This window comes from Vombatus ursinus, unplaced genomic scaffold (genome assembly GCF_900497805.2).
Source record: "Vombatus ursinus unplaced genomic scaffold, bare-nosed wombat genome assembly UNPS02009062.1, whole genome shotgun sequence".
In the NCBI taxonomy this organism is placed as follows: Eukaryota; Metazoa; Chordata; class Mammalia; order Diprotodontia; family Vombatidae; genus Vombatus; species Vombatus ursinus.
This window is the reverse complement of record NW_020948840.1, coordinates 5949876-5967864: the sequence shown is the minus strand read 5'-3', so window position 1 is coordinate 5967864 and position 17989 is coordinate 5949876. Positions and strand designations below refer to the sequence as shown.

The window sequence follows — 17989 nt, the reverse complement described above, 5'->3', positions numbered from 1 at the left end:
TCTCCTCCTGTGAAAAGTGAAGGGAGCTGGGTTAGATGGTCACTAAAGGCCTCTTAGCTCTAGCATTTGCTGACTCTGATGTTTAAATTTTTTAAACTGTCTACCTTGTAGGATCATTGTGAGGAAAATGCTTTGTAAAATATAAACTGCCATAAAAATGTGAACTAGGATATAGTATATCATCTCAAGAGAGTGGTAGTGTTGCATAGGGAATAGAGAACTAGCTTTGAAGTCCACAGGCCCTAGGTTCAAGTCCTACCTTTGACATCTCCACAGGCATTTATTAAGTGCTATGCCAGGCACTATGTTAAGCTCTGGGGATACATTCCCCCAAAAAACCCAAACAAACCCAACTCTTTTCAATAAGAAGCCAAACTTCTAATAGCAGAGATAGTATATATGTAAATCGCTATGTACTAGATATATACAAGGTAGATGGAAGGTAACCGTGGGAGTTAGGTAGGGTACTGGGAAAGCCCCCTCTGCAGAAGGCAGCATGTGAGCTGAGTTTTGAAGGAAGCCTGGGCTTCCATGATGTGTGATCCTGGACATGTTCACCAACCTCGCTGAGACTAACTTATAGGGTGGTTGGTGATCTACTTTGGTAGAGGGAGTTTACAGATTCATAGAATCACAGAATTTGAGAGCTGGTAGGGATATCAATGACCAGCAAATCTACCCCACAAATTAAAGGAGTACTGATTGTAATGTACCCAACAAGCAGTCATCTAACCTCTTCTTGAAGACCTCTGAGGAGGAGCAACCTAGAACAGTGAAATCATAGGTTCTATCCAAAAACATTATCCACATTGACAGTAGCTGTGTGACCCTGGGCAAGTCACTTAACCCCGATTGCCTCACTAAAAAGCCCCCCCCCCAAAAAGTGAGCCAAAAACATTATCCCTGCTCAGCATGAGTCAGAGGATTGGGGTTCAAATCCTGGCTTCAGTGGGATTTTGGGCAAGTCAGTGAATTTCAGGTTCTCCATCTGTAAAGTGAGGTAGTAAGACTCGATGGTACTCTTTGAAGGTGAGAAATTAATCTCGATGCACCTCTGGGCAGCATGGTGAGTGCTGAATTTGGAGTCACAACCAGGCATAACTTTGCATCTCAGCTCAGGCAGTTATTGCTGTGTGACTGCTACCCATTTACTTAAGCTTCTGGGCCTCAGTTTCCTCACCTGGAAACTGGAGATTAAAAAACAACAACAAAACACCATAGAAGTTACTTCGTATGCATTTTGTGAAGATGAAATGAGATAATGTTTGTAAAGTGCTATAGAAATGTAGTTGTTATTAACATCAGTATTGTTATTCTAAGAAATAGAATAAAATAATAGGATAAAATAAGATAATATTCTAGGAAATAAAACAATCTAGTTTTATAAGCATTCTTGGTTGTTCTTATCTAGTGCCACCTGGTGGCAGAAAATACCACAACAGATTAAAAACATGGATGGGTAGAAATGCTTCCCAGTTGTTGAAAGTCCTAGGCTCAGAACTTGGGCTCTCTATCCACTGTGCCACCTCACCAACATCACTTTACCCCTTACATAGGCGCAGGACATTGATCTACCCCAATAAGGAGAGAGTCTCATACCATTGGGCTTTGGAACTGTGTTTATACATACAACATCTCACTTAGTCCTAACAAAAATCTTGTAGGCATGTCAAATATTATTATTTCCATTTTGGGACTGAGGCCCAGAGAAAAGAATTGACTTACGTAAGGTCTCTCTGTCTTTTTTTTTTTGAGGGGGTGGGGCCTGAAACATAGGGCTTCTGGCTCCAAGTCCAGTGCTTCTGTTAGACTATAGTCCCCTTACTTTGTTTATAGGACAATGAGGTACCTGTGAGTCAGATATTTTGGGGGCACTTCTATGTATAGGGTATTGTCCTAAGCTCTTTAAGGGATCCAAGGAAGGATAAGATATAGTCATTGTCCTCAAGGAAGATGTAGCCTAATTGGGGGATATAAGCACATAAATTCATGATCCCAGGCATTATTCCCTATGAATCATAACAGTATAAAGTGCCAAAGGAATTTAGGACACTTCAGTATGGGTCATAGAAAGTCGTAGAGCAATGAATAGCATTTTCATAGACAGAAGGGACAGTTTTGGGCATTCCAGGTGAGACATTAGGTCATTTTATAGATGAGGAAACTGAGGCCTAGAGGGGAAATGATGGACTTAAGGTATGAGCAAAGACACTTAAGACAGTGAAGTGCCAAGTGTATTTGGCGCAATATGGATAGATCCATTTGGCATATGCCCCAGGGTGCCCCCTTCAGAAATTGAATCCTGGGCTAGAAGGATCGAAGGGATGGCTTTGTGTGATAGTTCCTGTGTCTCTGTTGATTTGAAATCCTCATCAAAACCTAATAAAGCTGAAGATCCTAGGATTTTAGAGATGAAAGAGACTTCATAGATCATCTAATCCATTGCTTTCACTTTAATAATAATAGTAGCTCACATTAATATAGTACTTTAAGATTTTCAAAGTGCTTTACATATATTATTTCATTTGAATCTCATAACTCCATGAAATTTTTATTATTATTACTGTTATTATCTTTATTTTATAAGTGAGGAAACCGAGGCTGAGAAGTTAAGTGGTTTTCCCAGTGTTGCACAGCTAGTAAGTGTCTGACACAGGATTTGTACTCAGTTCTTCCTGACATGAATCTGATGATCCCTCTGTCCCCTACACCAGAGGTGTCAAACACAGTGGACCAGTGTGGCCAGAACCAGATTAAAATGTCATAGGGAAAATTTAGCAAAATAAAGAAAAGTACATTAAATGTAGATGTTAACATATGGTTCTCTAAATCAATATGCTGCCATAAGAACCCTTATGTGTGGTTTCTATTTGAGTTGGACACCACTGCCCTTCAGCACCTGGCTGTAGCTAACTAAAGCCCAGGGAAGCAAGTGACATACCCAAGGTCACATGTGTGTTGTTTACAGAGAACATAAGCTTGGGCACCTCACAGATGGCATCAGTTTAATGTTGCTGTTCTTAGGAGGCTTTCAGTAGAGGCGCTCATTTCCATCAATGGGCCAGTGACCAAGAAAAACCCAAGGGGAGAATTTATACATCTTGGTGTGTTAGACTTCTCAGCACTGAGACTGTTATATTCCCTAATGCAATTAGCAAATTTGTTGATACCTGGTACAATTTCTAGCCAGTGTTAATAAACACATAAGTCTGTTTGGGGTGAGGGAATAGTGAATGATAGCAACTTAGAAGGGGACTCTGGCCCTGGACTACAGAAGCCCTGGCTGAATACTGGCCAGATTTTTACATATTGTCCTCCAGTATGCAAAGACTTTATTGCCAGTGCATCCAAATGAAAGGATTATTATACAGAAGCAACTGATTTGCCTTATTAATCAGTGTACATTTGCAGAAGCAAGTAGAAAGGTGTACTGTTTTCTTCCATTACCAGTCAGTTTCAGGAGGATTTTTTTTTAATGTTACCTAATATGTGTCTGTCCTTGTCTTTTTCTCCTTGACAGGTTTATTGGTCCATCCCATTATGCCCAGTCATAAGACTGCTGGCCACAAATTTGTTTATCATTTCAATAAAGACAGAGACAAACTTCAAGATCTCTAAAACCAGGAAGAATTAGGAAAAGTTGACTTCCTTTGTTATAGTACACCATTGGTAAAATGCTGTACAAATATTAGAGAACTTGGGACTTAGCAAGGGAAACAGTAGGGTTGTATTTTTCATCACATCTGCTTGTTTCTGAAATGCTTTAAAATATTTCCAATGACTTTATGATGTTTACAATACCTAGTGATTTTACTTTGTAGTTTTTGTTAGTATTTGGTAAGCTTCAGTGTCTTGGTGTGACCTTGACTCTAGGAAATCATAGCACTCCAATGGATCTTTGATCTCATTGATGTGAGCATTTCTTCCAACAATGGAGATCACATTTTGTGGGTCCCTGCCCATCTTGTGTAGCCCATCCTTGTCCAAGTCCTCTCCTAAATGTGCCACAGAGGGCTCGCCCAGCGGCCTTCTTTGATTTCTCTTGATATCACAAGACATACCTGCCCATCCTCTTTTTTTGGTTATACAAAAGACTTCATATGAGTTCATGCCATTCTGTGTATAGATGCATAGATGGTTTCCTTCAAACTGGTAGAAAATTCACGTCTTCCCTTTGTCATCTTTTGGTGATTTTTTTTTCCTTTATTTGTGTTTTTTTGTTTTGCTTTAAGGAAATCTGGGCGCAAGATCTGAGTAAAGTAAGAGAGCGAATGACAAAATTTATAGATGACACTATGAGAGAAACAGCTGAGCCATTCCTGTTTGTCGATGAGGTGAGTGAGGTCCTTTCTGACTGGTGTGAAATGTCCTTATCTTGTATATAGTTTTTAACTCTCTAAAGATGACTTTTCAGTTACATTTTAAATGATTTCAATACACAAGTCAGTTAATGACATGGAACTTCTGTTGGTACAGACTGTCTTATCTGTATCTTAATACAGACTCTTTTTTTTTTTGCCTTTTTGGTGAGGAAGTTGGGATTAAGTGACTCGCCCAGGGTCACAAAGCTAGTAAGTGTCAAATGTCTGAGACTGTATTTGAACTCAGGTCCTTCTGACTCCAAGGCTAGAGCTCTATCCACTGAGCCACTGGCTGCCCCATTGTTAATACGTTTAATAGAGAAATGGCAAGGAGAAGGAAAGAAGGAGAAAGCCCACCTATATCAGGAATTTGTCACTTGGTTAGACGCTCTGATTGGGAGAAGAGATTGAAATCATTGGTGAAATTGGGGCTTGTTGACCCTCTGTGGATAAATCTCTTATCGTTGAGTTGACCACTTAGCATTCTCATTGACATTTAGTTTGTATTTTTGTTGACTGTTTTTTCTTGTTTGTTTTTTATTCTGTTTTATTTTTTAGTTCCTCACTTACCTGTTTTCAAAAGAAAACAGCATTTGGGATGATAAATATGACTCTGTTGATATGCAAGACATGAATAACCCTTTGTCTCATTACTGGATTTCTTCATCTCATAACACGTAAGTTTTTTGATAGCTCAGCACACAACAAAATTAATAACAAGTGTGCAAAATCAAGATAGTTTTTGAAGGTGTTTAATCTACCAGTGAAGTAATGTAGACTGAAGTTTCTCTAATTGGGGTCTAAAAAGGTTTCCTTATGGCTGGGGCTGGTGGTGTAAGATATTGGACATTTTCCAATAACACTGAAATATTCTCTCTACTTGCATAGAGAGAATTAGAAAGAATTAGAAAGTTGATATTTATGCTATGTACATGTGGATCATCCCTCAGCAGTATCATAGAAATGAAAAAGAAGTTATTAGGGGCAATTTGCTTACTAGTGATCACTAGTACCTAGAAATATGGGAAATTCTGGATTAGGGTTTCTACCTTTCCTGCTTGTTTGGGCTGTTTTCTAAGTTGTCTGATCTTTTATGTGCTACTTTACTGTACTCTAAGCTTTCTCACCTTGCATGTAAGCTTATCATGATCAACATTTAAATTAAGCTGACCAAAGAAGTTTGTAGATCATGGGGTAGTTAGTGTAGACAGATGTCTCAAGGCTGTTGTTAAGGATGCTGGGCCTTTTTTGGCCATTTCATCTGGCCTTGTGGTCGTGCTCAGCTCTCCATGGTGAGGTGGAAAACGCCCTGGACTGGGAATTAGAAAACCTAGGTTCTGGTCCAGGCTGTGCCCCTAACTTACTCACTTTGTGACCTTGGACAAATTGCCTCCCCTCTCAGGTCTTAGATAATTACCCTTGACAACATGAACTCTAAGGTTCCTTCTAGCCTGAATGCTCTGTGGTCCTCTGAATCTCTGTCAGGGTTGTACCCTGCTTCTAGATGCCAGAGCATGTGGTACTCAGTGTCCCTGCAGGTACTGGAAAGAGTCTTTTGCCTTCAGCTTTTTGTAAAGGGTCCTGAGAGTCCGTCTCAGGTTTGAAACGAAAAGCATTGCATGGCTCCCATGAGCTGAGCCTGTCTGGCCTCATTAGCCTAGGCTAGTAAGGATTTACATTGGGGTTAGTGGTATTAATGCAGGTTCAGGCACAGTATTTCACTGCCAGATCCCTTCTTAGGGGGAGGCCTTACCAGGGAAGAAGACTCGTGGGTAGTCTCAGTCTGTGTTTTTAAAGGGGAGTTTGATAGTAGTGAGATCTAAAGTAGTGAGATTTAAAGATCTAAAGAGATCTATGGGAGTCAGCCTTCCATATGAAACTGCTTATGCCACTGGTGTAATTTCTGTCCACTCTAGAAATTTCTTGGGAGTTTTTCAGGGCCTGTTTGGTGGCACTTGGCATATCCTCTCGGCCACTTCTTTGTCTGTGATGATGTACAGTGGTGCCTTGCATAGGTCTGCTCTTGCAGATCCCCTCTCTCCGAACTGGTTCTCAGCTTTGGCAGAAGGAACATTAGGAGTTTGGGAAGCAACAGGCCTGGGTTCTGCTCCTATCTCAGCCACTAATTCTCTGTGGGATCTTGGGCACTTAGTTACCTAGAATCATTGACCTAGACCTGACAGGGACCTTAGAGGCCATCTTCGTTGTAGAGGTGAGGAAACAGAGGCCTAGAAAGGTAAAGTGAATTACTTTTCCAAGGACACACAAGGGACCAGGATTTTAACTCAAGTCCTTTGATTCTAAACCTAGCACTCTTCATACTTACCGCTTTCCTTCTCTGGGCCTTGGTTTCTCCATCTATAAAGTGAGGGGTCTGGACTATATGGTCTTTGAGGGACCTTTGGCTCTAAATCTATGATCAAATGGTCTTAAACTTGGAAGGGTCTTTGTCTAGCTCTAGCAATGTAGGTGAGATCCTCGTCTCCCTTCATCCCTCCTCCCCTTCAGGTTCCTGAGGCTGCTACATGAAGTAATCCCATAAAATACTGGATTGAATGATTTGCCCTAAACTACTCAGAATAATAGGTGATCATCCCGATTGATTGTTTTACACTGGTCCTGCGATCTCAGTTGGTCAGCATATAATACTGGTCTATCTTATTGTGAATATCACTCTAATGGACACATATTTAAGCCCCTACTATGTGAAAAACACGGTCTTAGGTACTGATCATGTTGGAAGAAAGAAATTATAATAATACTAGGGCTTTATAGTTTAAAAAATGCATCATATATTTTCTCATTTGATCCTTGGAACAACCCTGTGGAATAGATATTGTTATTATCCACATTTTATAGATAGGGAAACTGAGGCTTCATAGATGGAGGTTAAGTGATTTGCCCAGGGTCACATAGCTAATAAGTATCTGTGACAGAATTTGATCTCAGAGCTTCCTGACTCTAGGCCCAATGCTCTATCTATGGTGCCACCTAGCTACCAAACATCTCAGTCCAAGGAGACTCAATTTGGAAACATTGTGAAGTTACTCTACGTTAGGGGGACAGGTTGGGGAGGGGTAGTGGTGGAGGTCCGTTTCCTTCTCTTAAATTATGGCTTTGCACTCTGTGATTTCCAATGCTAAATCCTGTAATCCTTTGACTGACCTGGTGTTCTCCAGAATGGTCATTTCAGAAGGCAGAGGCACTATAAGAGGCGAACAGGCCTGTGTACCTATTCTGTGTTCTTTCTTTTTTCTTTATCCTTTCTTTCTCTTCCAGTCTATTTCTTAACCCATTTCAGAATCAATATAGTGCTTACCACGTGCGGCTATGACTGATTGTCATTGTGGGGTTAGCTCATAGCTCCTGAGAGTTGTGAGCAAGGCTGCTATCTGTGCTTCATTTCTGAAACTTATGGGTATGTGGGTGGGTTGCTTTCCCAGCAGGTGGATTTATAGGATGGCTGGCTCTTTTCTTGTCATTTTCTGTCACACAACAAGGGCCTGGTCACAATCTGGCCTCTTATTCTTATGTTTGGCAATTTCCTCACTCTAGCATTATATAATGATGATGATGATGAAGATGACAATGACAACGACAATGATGATAGTTAGCATTTATATAACACTTTGTTTGCATAGCATTTTATAAATATTATTTTGTTCGATCCTCATGGCAACCCTGGGAAGTAGATAGTATTATTATCATCTCCATTTTACAAATGAGGAAACTGAGACATAGAGAGGTTAAGCAGTTTGTCCAGGCTTCTACAGATAGGAGGTTTCTGAGGTAGGATTTGAACTTAGGCCTTCCAGATTCCTAGTAATCACTGTGCACCCCAGACTCAGTTTCCCATCTACCTGATAAACAGTGTCAGCATCTAGACTAATAGAAGCAAACTTGTCCAATGTCATGGAATCCTCTTGGTGTGAATGAGTTTATTGGACTGTAGTTTTAATTGTGAAACAGAGAGTTATTTCTGGTTCTCAAACTAAGAGGAGCAAATTGATAAGACAGAAGCTTTAATATTCAGAAGATTTTAATGATGTTATCTCATGACCTCTTCAACATGGCTGGCTCTGCTCTGTTCATTCAGGTACCTCACTGGGGACCAACTTCGAAGTGAATCTTCTACTGAATCATACATTCGATGTCTTCGAATGGGTTGCCGGTGTATAGAGTGTAAGTGATCATGGAGAAAGGCAGCAAACACACATAGATGCTTATTCATTTAATCAATATTTACTGAGCATCTAACATATGCAGTTTCTGATGCTCAGTGTTATGGGACATACAAACTTTATTTATGGATGTTATTTTAAGGCTAATAAGACACAGCCCCTGCCTTCATTGAGCTCTCATAATCTGTTGGACTTTTTAGAGCTTTTCCTTAGGAAACTTTTCTTGCAGATAGGATTTTTCTGAAAGAGGAAGAAATGTTCCATGCTATTCTTTTGTATAGTATTTTTTGTGGAAGTCAGGTTCTTGCCCTGTTTTTAATGAATGCTAAGGAATCATATAGGTCACTTTTACATCCCTGTGCATTGGAGCACTTTGGTGAATCTTTAGGGATTCTTTGATACATCTCAGGTTCTCTTCATTCCCCTTTGCCAGATTTTGACTTGAGATAATGTTGACTGTGGGAGAGAGGGTAGGCAGAATGCCTAAGTGTGTGTACATAAAAATAAACATGGTTGGGGGAACATATAAATAGTGTTCCTTATTCCTTTCTTATGGTATTCCAATGAGCTCATGGTGTGTGTAGACTGAAAAAAGTTTGGGGAATATAAATTTTGTCATGAACTTGCCCATGCAGTCAAGTTTGGGGAAGGTTTCCTGTTCTTTTCTTCTCAGTTCTCTGGTAGAGTTGTTTAGGGACTATTGATACCTTTAAAAAGGTAAGGATCTCTTCTTGGATAAACTTTCCAAAAATATCAGGCTTTTTTTTTTTTAAAGCCCACCCTACTGAGCAGACACATCCCTCCTTCCAATGTAATTGTCCTACCTGAAATCCAAGGATTTACTGACACTGTGGTGATTCCTTTGTGGGTCTTCTGTGGACTTCCTACCCTAAAATTCTGATCTCATATATGTAAAAAAAGCAAGTGACTAACGTGGTAAAAATGATGTTTTCTTCCCTCAGTGGATTGCTGGGATGGGCCTGATGGGAAGCCAATCATCTATCATGGCTGGACGCGGACAACAAAGATCAAGTTTGATGATGTGGTGCAGGCCATCAGAGACCATGCTTTTGTCTCCTCACAGTAGGCTTGCAGTTTTTGTAGCTTTGACTTGGGAGAGGGGGCCCTGCTTGTAAGAGGAGAGAGCTCAAGTATAGCTAGATACTTATGAAGGCATCTGCATTTTTCTTCCTTACTTTTCCTTCAGTATTTCCAGGTCATGGGATTACATATAAGGGAGACTTCCTCTGCTGGAGGGCCTTAAGTCTTGTAAAGCATTTTTTTCACAACAGCTCTTTGAGAGGTAGTGAAAGGAGTCAGATGGGACATCTGGCAAAGACTGGAACTGAGGGTTTTTGGATCAGAAGCAATTTTGTATTTATCGTGGTTTATCTTTACTCACTACCACATCCTCATCCCAGTTCTTCCATGAAAACCTATCATAGGAAAAGACATTTTTTTTAAAGCTACTCAACCAAAAACCTTACCCTGCCTCCCAGTCCTCCATTCCTCTTAATTCTGGTTTATGGGCATATTTATACTAGTGGGACCCAAAGTTTACAATGGTAAAATATTTACAGAAAATATTTAAAATACCTACACTCATTGCTCCCCAGACATTGGAGCCACAAGAGACCAAACTGTTTTCACTCAGCCTTTGATCTCACAAGACAGAGCCTATTGCCCAGGGCCCCATATATGTCAGATTCTTCTTTCTCTATACTCTCTCGGTGGTCTCGTTAGCTCCCTTGGAGTTCTGTGATCTTTTTGCAGATGAATATCAGATCTATTTATTCAGTCCAAGTCTCTTGCCTAAGCCCCATTTTCAGCCTTGGGCCCCAAAGGCTTGTGCCTTGTTAAATCTTATCCAAAGCAGTGGGACAGCTAGGTGGTGCAGTGGATAGGGTGTCAGGCCTGGAGTTGGGAAGACTCATCTTCTGGAGTTCAAATCTAGCCTCAGACACTTACTGTCTGTGTGACTCTGGGCAAGTCACTCAACTCTGTTTTCTTCAGTTTCTATCATCTGTAAAACGAGCTGGAGAAGGAAATGTCAAACCACTCCCTTATCTTAGCCAAGAAAACCGCCAGTGGGGTCACAAAGAGTTGGACATAATTAAAATGACTGAATAACAACCACAAAAAGCAGTGCCAAAGTTTACATTTAGTGGCACATTTACTAACCAGACAAGGAGCTCCAGCAGAGGTCCCGGGAAGCAAACTGCTGTCTTTATCTATCCCAGATGGTCTGTTATTTGTCCTAGAAACTTCTTCTCCTACTTAGCTAAACGAAAGATGGCAGTTACCCAGAATTTTTAGGATAGCCCACAAGGACTTCTGAACATTTTTCTTGTTTTCTCTTTCCCTTTTGTGGAAGGGAACCAGTAGCCTGCTGTTTGTTTTCCTTTCCTTTCCTAGGTTCCCAGTAATCCTCTCCATTGAAGAGCATTGCTGTGTAGAACAGCAACGTCATATGGCCAGGGTGTTTAAGGAAGTATTTGGGGACCTCCTCCTTACAAAGCCCACTGAAGCCAGTGCTGACCAGTTGCCGTCCCCTGCCCAGCTGAAAGAAAAGATCGTCATCAAGGTATTTCCCATTCACAAGCATTTGGTGTCATTTAGTAATTGAAAAAATTTTGGATTAGGAACCGTTGGATCTCCAAGGTCCCTCCCAGCTTGAACATTCTGTGATTCACACAAGACAAAGAGGCTTAGCAGGGCTGCATATCTTTACCGTGAAATCCTAGATCCATTGAAATAGCAGAGTAAAGAAATAATCCCACTGCGTTGTCGAGAAGGAGGAGGACTATATTTGATGGTCTTTTTTTCAGTCCTTGTCCTTTTTGACTTTTGCAGGGTTTGACATCATTGATCACTCCCCGGTTACTCTCTCCTCCCTTAGCTTTTCATGAAATAGCCTTTTCCTGATTTTTCTCTTATGTCCTTGTCTTTTTTTGTCACAGTATTCTTTACTAGATCATCATCCATGGCCTGCCCCCTAACTATCAGTGTCCTACAGAGCCCTGTCCTGGTTGAAGAATCTTCTCTTTTTTTCCTGCATTTTCTCTTTTGATGATCTCATCAGCTTTCAATGACTCACTTATCACCTCGATGCAAATAAATCCCAGACCTCTACAACCAACCCTAGTTCCTCTTTAAGCCCTAGTCCTATATTGTTTATGGGCATATTGGAAATTTTGACCTAAATGTCACATAGGCATCTCAAACTCAACATGACCCAAACAGACCTCATTATCTTCCCTCCCCCCAAATTCATTCTTCTTTGACTCGAAGAGTAGTTATTAATGGGTCAGTGTCTCACCTGTCTCCCATATCCAGTCAATGAGTTACAACATGTTACCACTATCCCTTTTTCTCCACTCGTAAGGCCACCAACCCAGTTCAGATCCTCATTACCTCTTACCTGGACTATTGGAGTTGCCTCATATTTGATCTTCCTGCCTCTAGTCTCTGCCTTCTCCAATCCATCTTCTACACAGTTACCAAATTAATATTCGTAAAATACAGGCCTGAATATATCATTCCCTTGCACAATAACTACCTGTGGTTTCCTATTGCCTCAAGGATCAACTAAATGTTTGGCATTTAAAGCTGTTCACAGTTGGTTCCAACTATACTTCCAGACAGTTTTCACATTGTTTCCCCTCAGACACTGTATATTCCAGCCAAATTGGCTTATTTACTTTTATTTGCCCTTCTTTTTAAATAATGTTGCATCTCTCACTTCTATACCTTTGATTAGCCTGTCCTTCATGCCTCGAAAGTATTACTTCTTCACCTTTGCCTCTTGGATTCTTTAACTTCTTTCAAGATTTTGCTCAAGGGCTACATCCTCCATGAGGCCTTGTCTCATCTACTGAAATCACTTACATATATTTTGATTGAACTTATCTGTGAACATGTTGTTTCCTCCCATTAGAACATAAGCTCCTTGAGGGCAGAGACTGTTTCCTTAGCACCTAGCGTATTGTAGGCACTTGATAAAATGCCTGTTGGATGAAGTGAGTGAGTGAGTAAAATGAATGATTGAGTAGATGGTCACCGATATCCCTTTCAACTCTGAAATTTGAAGTGTGATTATGCATCCTGATTTCATTCCTCAAAAGATGATAGAAGGGGAACTATGATTTTGGACCCAGATTCCACCTGAAAAAGCGTAACTGGTTATTGAAGTAGAATAGACAGGACCTTTGGGAGGTATGACCATTTCATCTTGAAATTTATTCTATGAAAAGACAGAATAGCCAGGCATCATCTGACCCAATATGAGAAGCTGACATTTATCTACTACCTTAAGATTTGTAAAGCACTTTACATGCATTAGTTCATTTAATCTTTCTGATAAGTCTGTGAGATAGGTCTTGTAAGCATTATTATCCCCATTTTATAGATGACAAAAATGAGGCTCATATATTTTTGTCAAGTGACATGCTAGCTGTGGTCACATAGCTGGTAACTGTCAGGGGTACCAAGTCTCTTCTAATTTCAATTTCACTGTTTTTTTCCTCTGGACCATAGTGTACCCTGAAATCTGTGAGAGTAGATTTTAGAGGTCCAAAGAGAAGCCAGGTAAAATCCTCAATTATTCTTCTTGTTCTCTTCCTTTTCTTCTTCCTCCTTTCCCTTCTCTCTCTGCCTCCCGTTTTATTGGCCTAGGGAATCCTTAGGAAGGTAATTCTTTCGACCAGCATATCTGTGACTGCTTGGTGATCTACTGCCTTAGAGAATTGCTTGGGAACCGAGACTTGCACAGGATCACACAATTAGGATGTGTTTTAGGCTAGACCTTTAGCCTAGGTCTTCCTGAGTCTGAGACTAGCTTCTCTTTCTCTCCAGTATGCCATCATGCCCCTCAGGCAGGTAGGCTGCCACACCTAAAATGCTTTTTTGTTCCTTTTTTTTAAATAATAAAATTTTACTTATAGCTTTGCTTTTTACCTTACTTAGATTTCCCCTTTGATACTTCCCCTGCTGAGAAAACCATCCCTTATAACAAATAATTTTTTAGAAAAAAAATGAGAAAGAAGATAAGAAAAAATTCAGTGAGATTGATCAATACATCAAAAAAACCAAAACCAAACCAAACCCCTGATGTTATATACAGTGTTGTGGAGCCACAGCTAAAATGCCCCAGGGTAGGTCAGCTCACGAGGAATGGGAACTCCCAAGAATGAAATTGTAAGGACCCAGAGGGAAACAGTTCTGGTGAAGAAAGGGAAAGGCTGTCTAAAGAGACTAATGTAGATGTGCAGAGAGCACATTGACGAGTGTAGATTTAAAAGGACAGAAGATGGAAACAAGGACAAGAGATGGTAGACAGTTATAAAAGTGGCTTAGTCCTATAAAAATAGTGTCAGGAGCACTAAAGTTCAGAGTGAACTGAGGCTGGCAAAGAATATCAAGTAAAACAAAGGGAAACAAGGTTTTAAAAACTATTTTAGGGGGAAAGAAGGTCAAATAAGAGATACAGACAAAAGTAGGTGAATCAGTCAATCAACAGGCCTTTACAAAGTACCTAGAGTGTCAAGTCCTGTCCTGGGTACTTGAAGTAATAAAAAGACAAAAATGAAACAGATTCTACCCTCAAGGAGCTTATGTTCGGGGAAAACTACACGTAAAGACATAACTGACTATTCAAACAGCTTGGGGGAGGACAGTGCAGGGATCTAGGAGGTAGATGGCACAGTGATAATAGAGGAGCTAGAACTGTTCAACTCCTATGTTGCTTCTATTTTCTTTACTAAGGAGAATGATTCTTGAATCAAAGGGAGTGCACAAAAATGGTTACTATGAAGTTGAAAACCAAAATATATAAAAAAATAGTAAGAGAGCATCTTGTAGTCTTCTATGAGTTTGTCACCAGGGAAAAGGAACTACATCCTAGCGTGTTGAAACACATTATGAAAAGAATGGCTTAAGCCATATGAAAAAATGTTCTGAATCATTAATAAGTGAAGAAATGTAAATTAAACATCCCTGAGGTTCTACCTCATATCTATCAGACTGCAAAGATGACAAGAAAGGAAGATGATAATTGTTGGAAAGACTGTGAAAAAATAGGCACATTAATGCAGTATTGGTGGAGTGGTGAATCAGTCTAGCCATTCTGGAAATAATTCCTATTGGAATTATGCCCCCCAGATCAATTGTGACCCAACAACACTACCACTAGAACTATATCCTGAAGATTTAAATGAAAGAAGAAAAGAACTTATATTTATAAAAATATTTATAGCAGCTCTTCTTGTAGTGGCAAAGGACAGGAAGCTAAGGTGTCCATCAACTGGGTAATGGCTAAATAAATTATGGTATATGAATGTAGTGGTATATGATTGAGCTATAAGAAATGATAAAAGAGATAGTTTCAGAGAAACAGCTTTTTAGCTGATATGGATTGAAGTAAGCAAAACCAGGAGAACAATTTATAGAATAAATCAGTCAGTATTAAGTACCTACTGTGTGCCAGGTACCGGGGATATAAGTACAAAGAACGAAAAAAATCTCTATGTGCAATGCATTTACAATCTAGTGGGGGAGGTACGATAAGTATACATAAAATATATGCAACATAAATAGGAAGTTTCTGTCTGTGTATATCTAAATATATAGATATCTGTCTGTCATATATATGTGTATATATATGTATATGTATATATACCTAAATAGATATCTATACATATCTAGATATATAGATATCTGTAACTATCTAGATATCTAGAAATCTCTATCTATCTATCTATCTTGTTGCTGTTCAGTTGTGTCTGACTTTTCATGATCCCATGAACTATACTATCCATGGGTTTTTCTTGGCAAAGATACTGGTGTCATTTGCCATTTCCTTCTACAGTGGATTAAGGCAAACAGAGGTCAAGTTACTTTCTCAGGGTCACACAGTAAGTGTCTGAGGCTGAATTTGAACTCAGTTCTTCCTGACTCCAGGCCTAACACTCTATCTACTGAGCCACCCAACTGCCTCCTAGGCAAATGGAGTCAAGTGACTTGTCCAAGATCACACAGCTAGTGTTTGAGGCCAGAATTGAACTCAGGAAGAGTGAAGGAGTAGGCCATGGGACTTAAAGAGGTTGGGGAAATGGGAGAGAAGGGAGTTTGAGGGAACATCTACATGGATATTAAAGTCCCCTAGTATAAAGACAGGAGCTGGGGAGAAGAGGAAGATGTTGAACCAGGTGCTGAAGACCTTGAGAAAGGAGAGAGAATAGGTTCTCTGAGAGTGAGTATACTGAAGCTGCCATGATTTTAATTGGGGAAACTTCAAAGAGGAGAGATTACTGAGTGAAAGCGGCAAAGAGAGAATATGGAAGTGACAGTGGGGAGCAAGGGGTATTTTGACTCTCCTTCTAAAACCAGTATGACTACATTTGTTTAAAAAAAAAGGTCTGGTTTGTAAACATTTATAGAAGGAAATTTTGATCAAGAACACTTCATGCCAAACTAACCTCACAATTTTTTTTCCAGCGATACAATTGGGGTTAAGTGACTTGCCCAGAGTCACACAGCTAGTGAGTGTTATGTGTCTGAGGTCGGATTTGAACTCAGGTCCTCCTGACTTCAGGGCTGGTGCTCTATCTACTGCGCCACCTAGCTGGCCCCCCCCCCTTTTTTTAAAAAACAGGGTTGGTAGACTGGTGGATAAGGATAATACTGTAGCTCTAGTTTATCTAGATTTAAGCAGTGTCAAAGACAGAATCTATCCTGCTTGTCTTGTGGACCAGATAGAGACATGGGAATGGTAGATTCAGAACTGGTTGGTTGATTGGATGGAGGGTTGCCATTAATGCATCAGTATCAACTTGAAAGGAGAAAGTTAGTTAGGGAGGGTATATCCTTGGCTCTGAGTAGTTTATAATTTTTGTCAGTGAGTCAGATTAAGGCATAGAAGCCATGCTTATTCAGTTTGTAGATGAAACAGAACTGGGAAGGATAGTTAGCATGCTGGATGATGATAGTATTTATATAGTCTTTTAAGGTTTGCAAAGTGCTTTACATATTTTATCTCATTTGATCCTCACAATGATTTTGTGAGGTAATTGCTATTATTATCCCCCTTTTACAGATGTGGAAACTAAGGCTGAGAGGTTAAGTGACTTGAATGAAGTCACATAGCTAGTGAATGTCTGAGGCAAGATTTGAACTCAGGTCTTCCTGACTCCAGGTCTAGCACTTTCTCCACTGCACCACTACCTATCTTATGACCACCAGGTCATAAGATGACAGAATCTTTAGGATCCAAAAAGATCTAGTTATGGATCTGCATGTAGTGTATTGTTCCTCCCAGAGCCCAGTGGGGAGGAGCACTATAGTAATAAGATGAAATTTAATCTAGATAAATGGAAGCCTTATGTTCGGATTCAAAAAAAATTGTTTTTACATGTGCAAGTTGTCTAAGGCTATTGGATAGAAATTCAACTGAAAAGGACCTCATTGTTTTAATGGATTGCCAGATAATGTGAGTTAACAGTGTGTTCTAGCAGCCCCAAAAAGGTAGTGTAATCCTAAAAGCAGTGCAGTATTCTGGGCTAGAGAGGTAGTGGTTCCACTGTACCTACGTGCCCTGGTCTGTTCATATCTAGAGTACCGTGTTCAATATGTGTTGACATTTTCCTTTGTTTTTGTTTTTGTTGCTTCATGTGTGTATGTTGTGGGGTGGGGGGGTTGGTTTGATGGTCTTCCCAATCATTTTATTTGCTCTTCTTGGGCAACGGAAGCTCAAGAGTCCTTTGTTCTTCTTACATTGCTCTTAGCATCCAAAAGAGTCTTTGCACTTGGCAACTTGATAGTAATTGTTTATTTACTGGCTGATAGGAAAGAAAGGTTCCAAGAGAGAAACCTTCATTGTATTTCATTTTAGCACAAGAAGCTGGGTCCTAGGGGAGATGTGGACATCAACATTGAAGACAAGAAGGAGGAAAAAAAGCAGCAAGGGGAATTGTACATGTGGGACACCATTGATCAGGTAAGACCTAGTCTGTGCAAATCTGAATGCTGCTCCCCATGGTGCTGAAAATGTTATTGGCAGGTCCAAGCAGGAGGGCTTTAAGACCAAAAGAACATATGGGATACCATTGATTACGCAAGACCCAGTCTGTGCAAGTCTGAATGCTGCTCCCCATGGTGCTGAAAATGTTATTGGCAGGCACGAGCAGGAGAGCTTTAGAACAAAAAGAAATAAAATAAAAACTTCTCTTCCTTTTCCACAACTTTGTGTTGTTTTCATTATGGTTGTTAGAAACCTGAAGGAAGAGCAGAGGTCTGAGAACTGTGCAGTCACAAAATGCAGGGCAGGGGCATCCAGTCTGGATGCTGGAATCATCTGGAGAAAGGGATTATGCCCATGTTATAGTCTGAATTGGAGGGAATGAGCTGATTAGCATGGGGAAATGAGAATGCTTGCTTCTTTAAGTAACAACA

At 40.1% G+C, this 17989-nt stretch overlaps 1 protein-coding gene across 2 annotated transcripts in view; it reads left to right on the top strand.

Moving 5' to 3' along the window:
- PLCG2 (phospholipase C gamma 2) overlaps positions 1-17989 on the top strand; it is a 162719-nt gene that overhangs the window by 94498 nt on the left and 50232 nt on the right. For both annotated transcript variants that reach the window (XM_027850396.1, XM_027850395.1), the window contains exons 10-15: positions 4233-4334; positions 4920-5038; positions 8458-8543; positions 9505-9625; positions 10958-11126; positions 17430-17534. In XM_027850396.1, coding sequence (XP_027706197.1) covers positions 4233-4334; positions 4920-5038; positions 8458-8543; positions 9505-9625; positions 10958-11126; positions 17430-17534 — 702 coding nt within the window. The remainder of the gene's footprint in view (positions 1-4232; positions 4335-4919; positions 5039-8457; positions 8544-9504; positions 9626-10957; positions 11127-17429; positions 17535-17989) is intronic.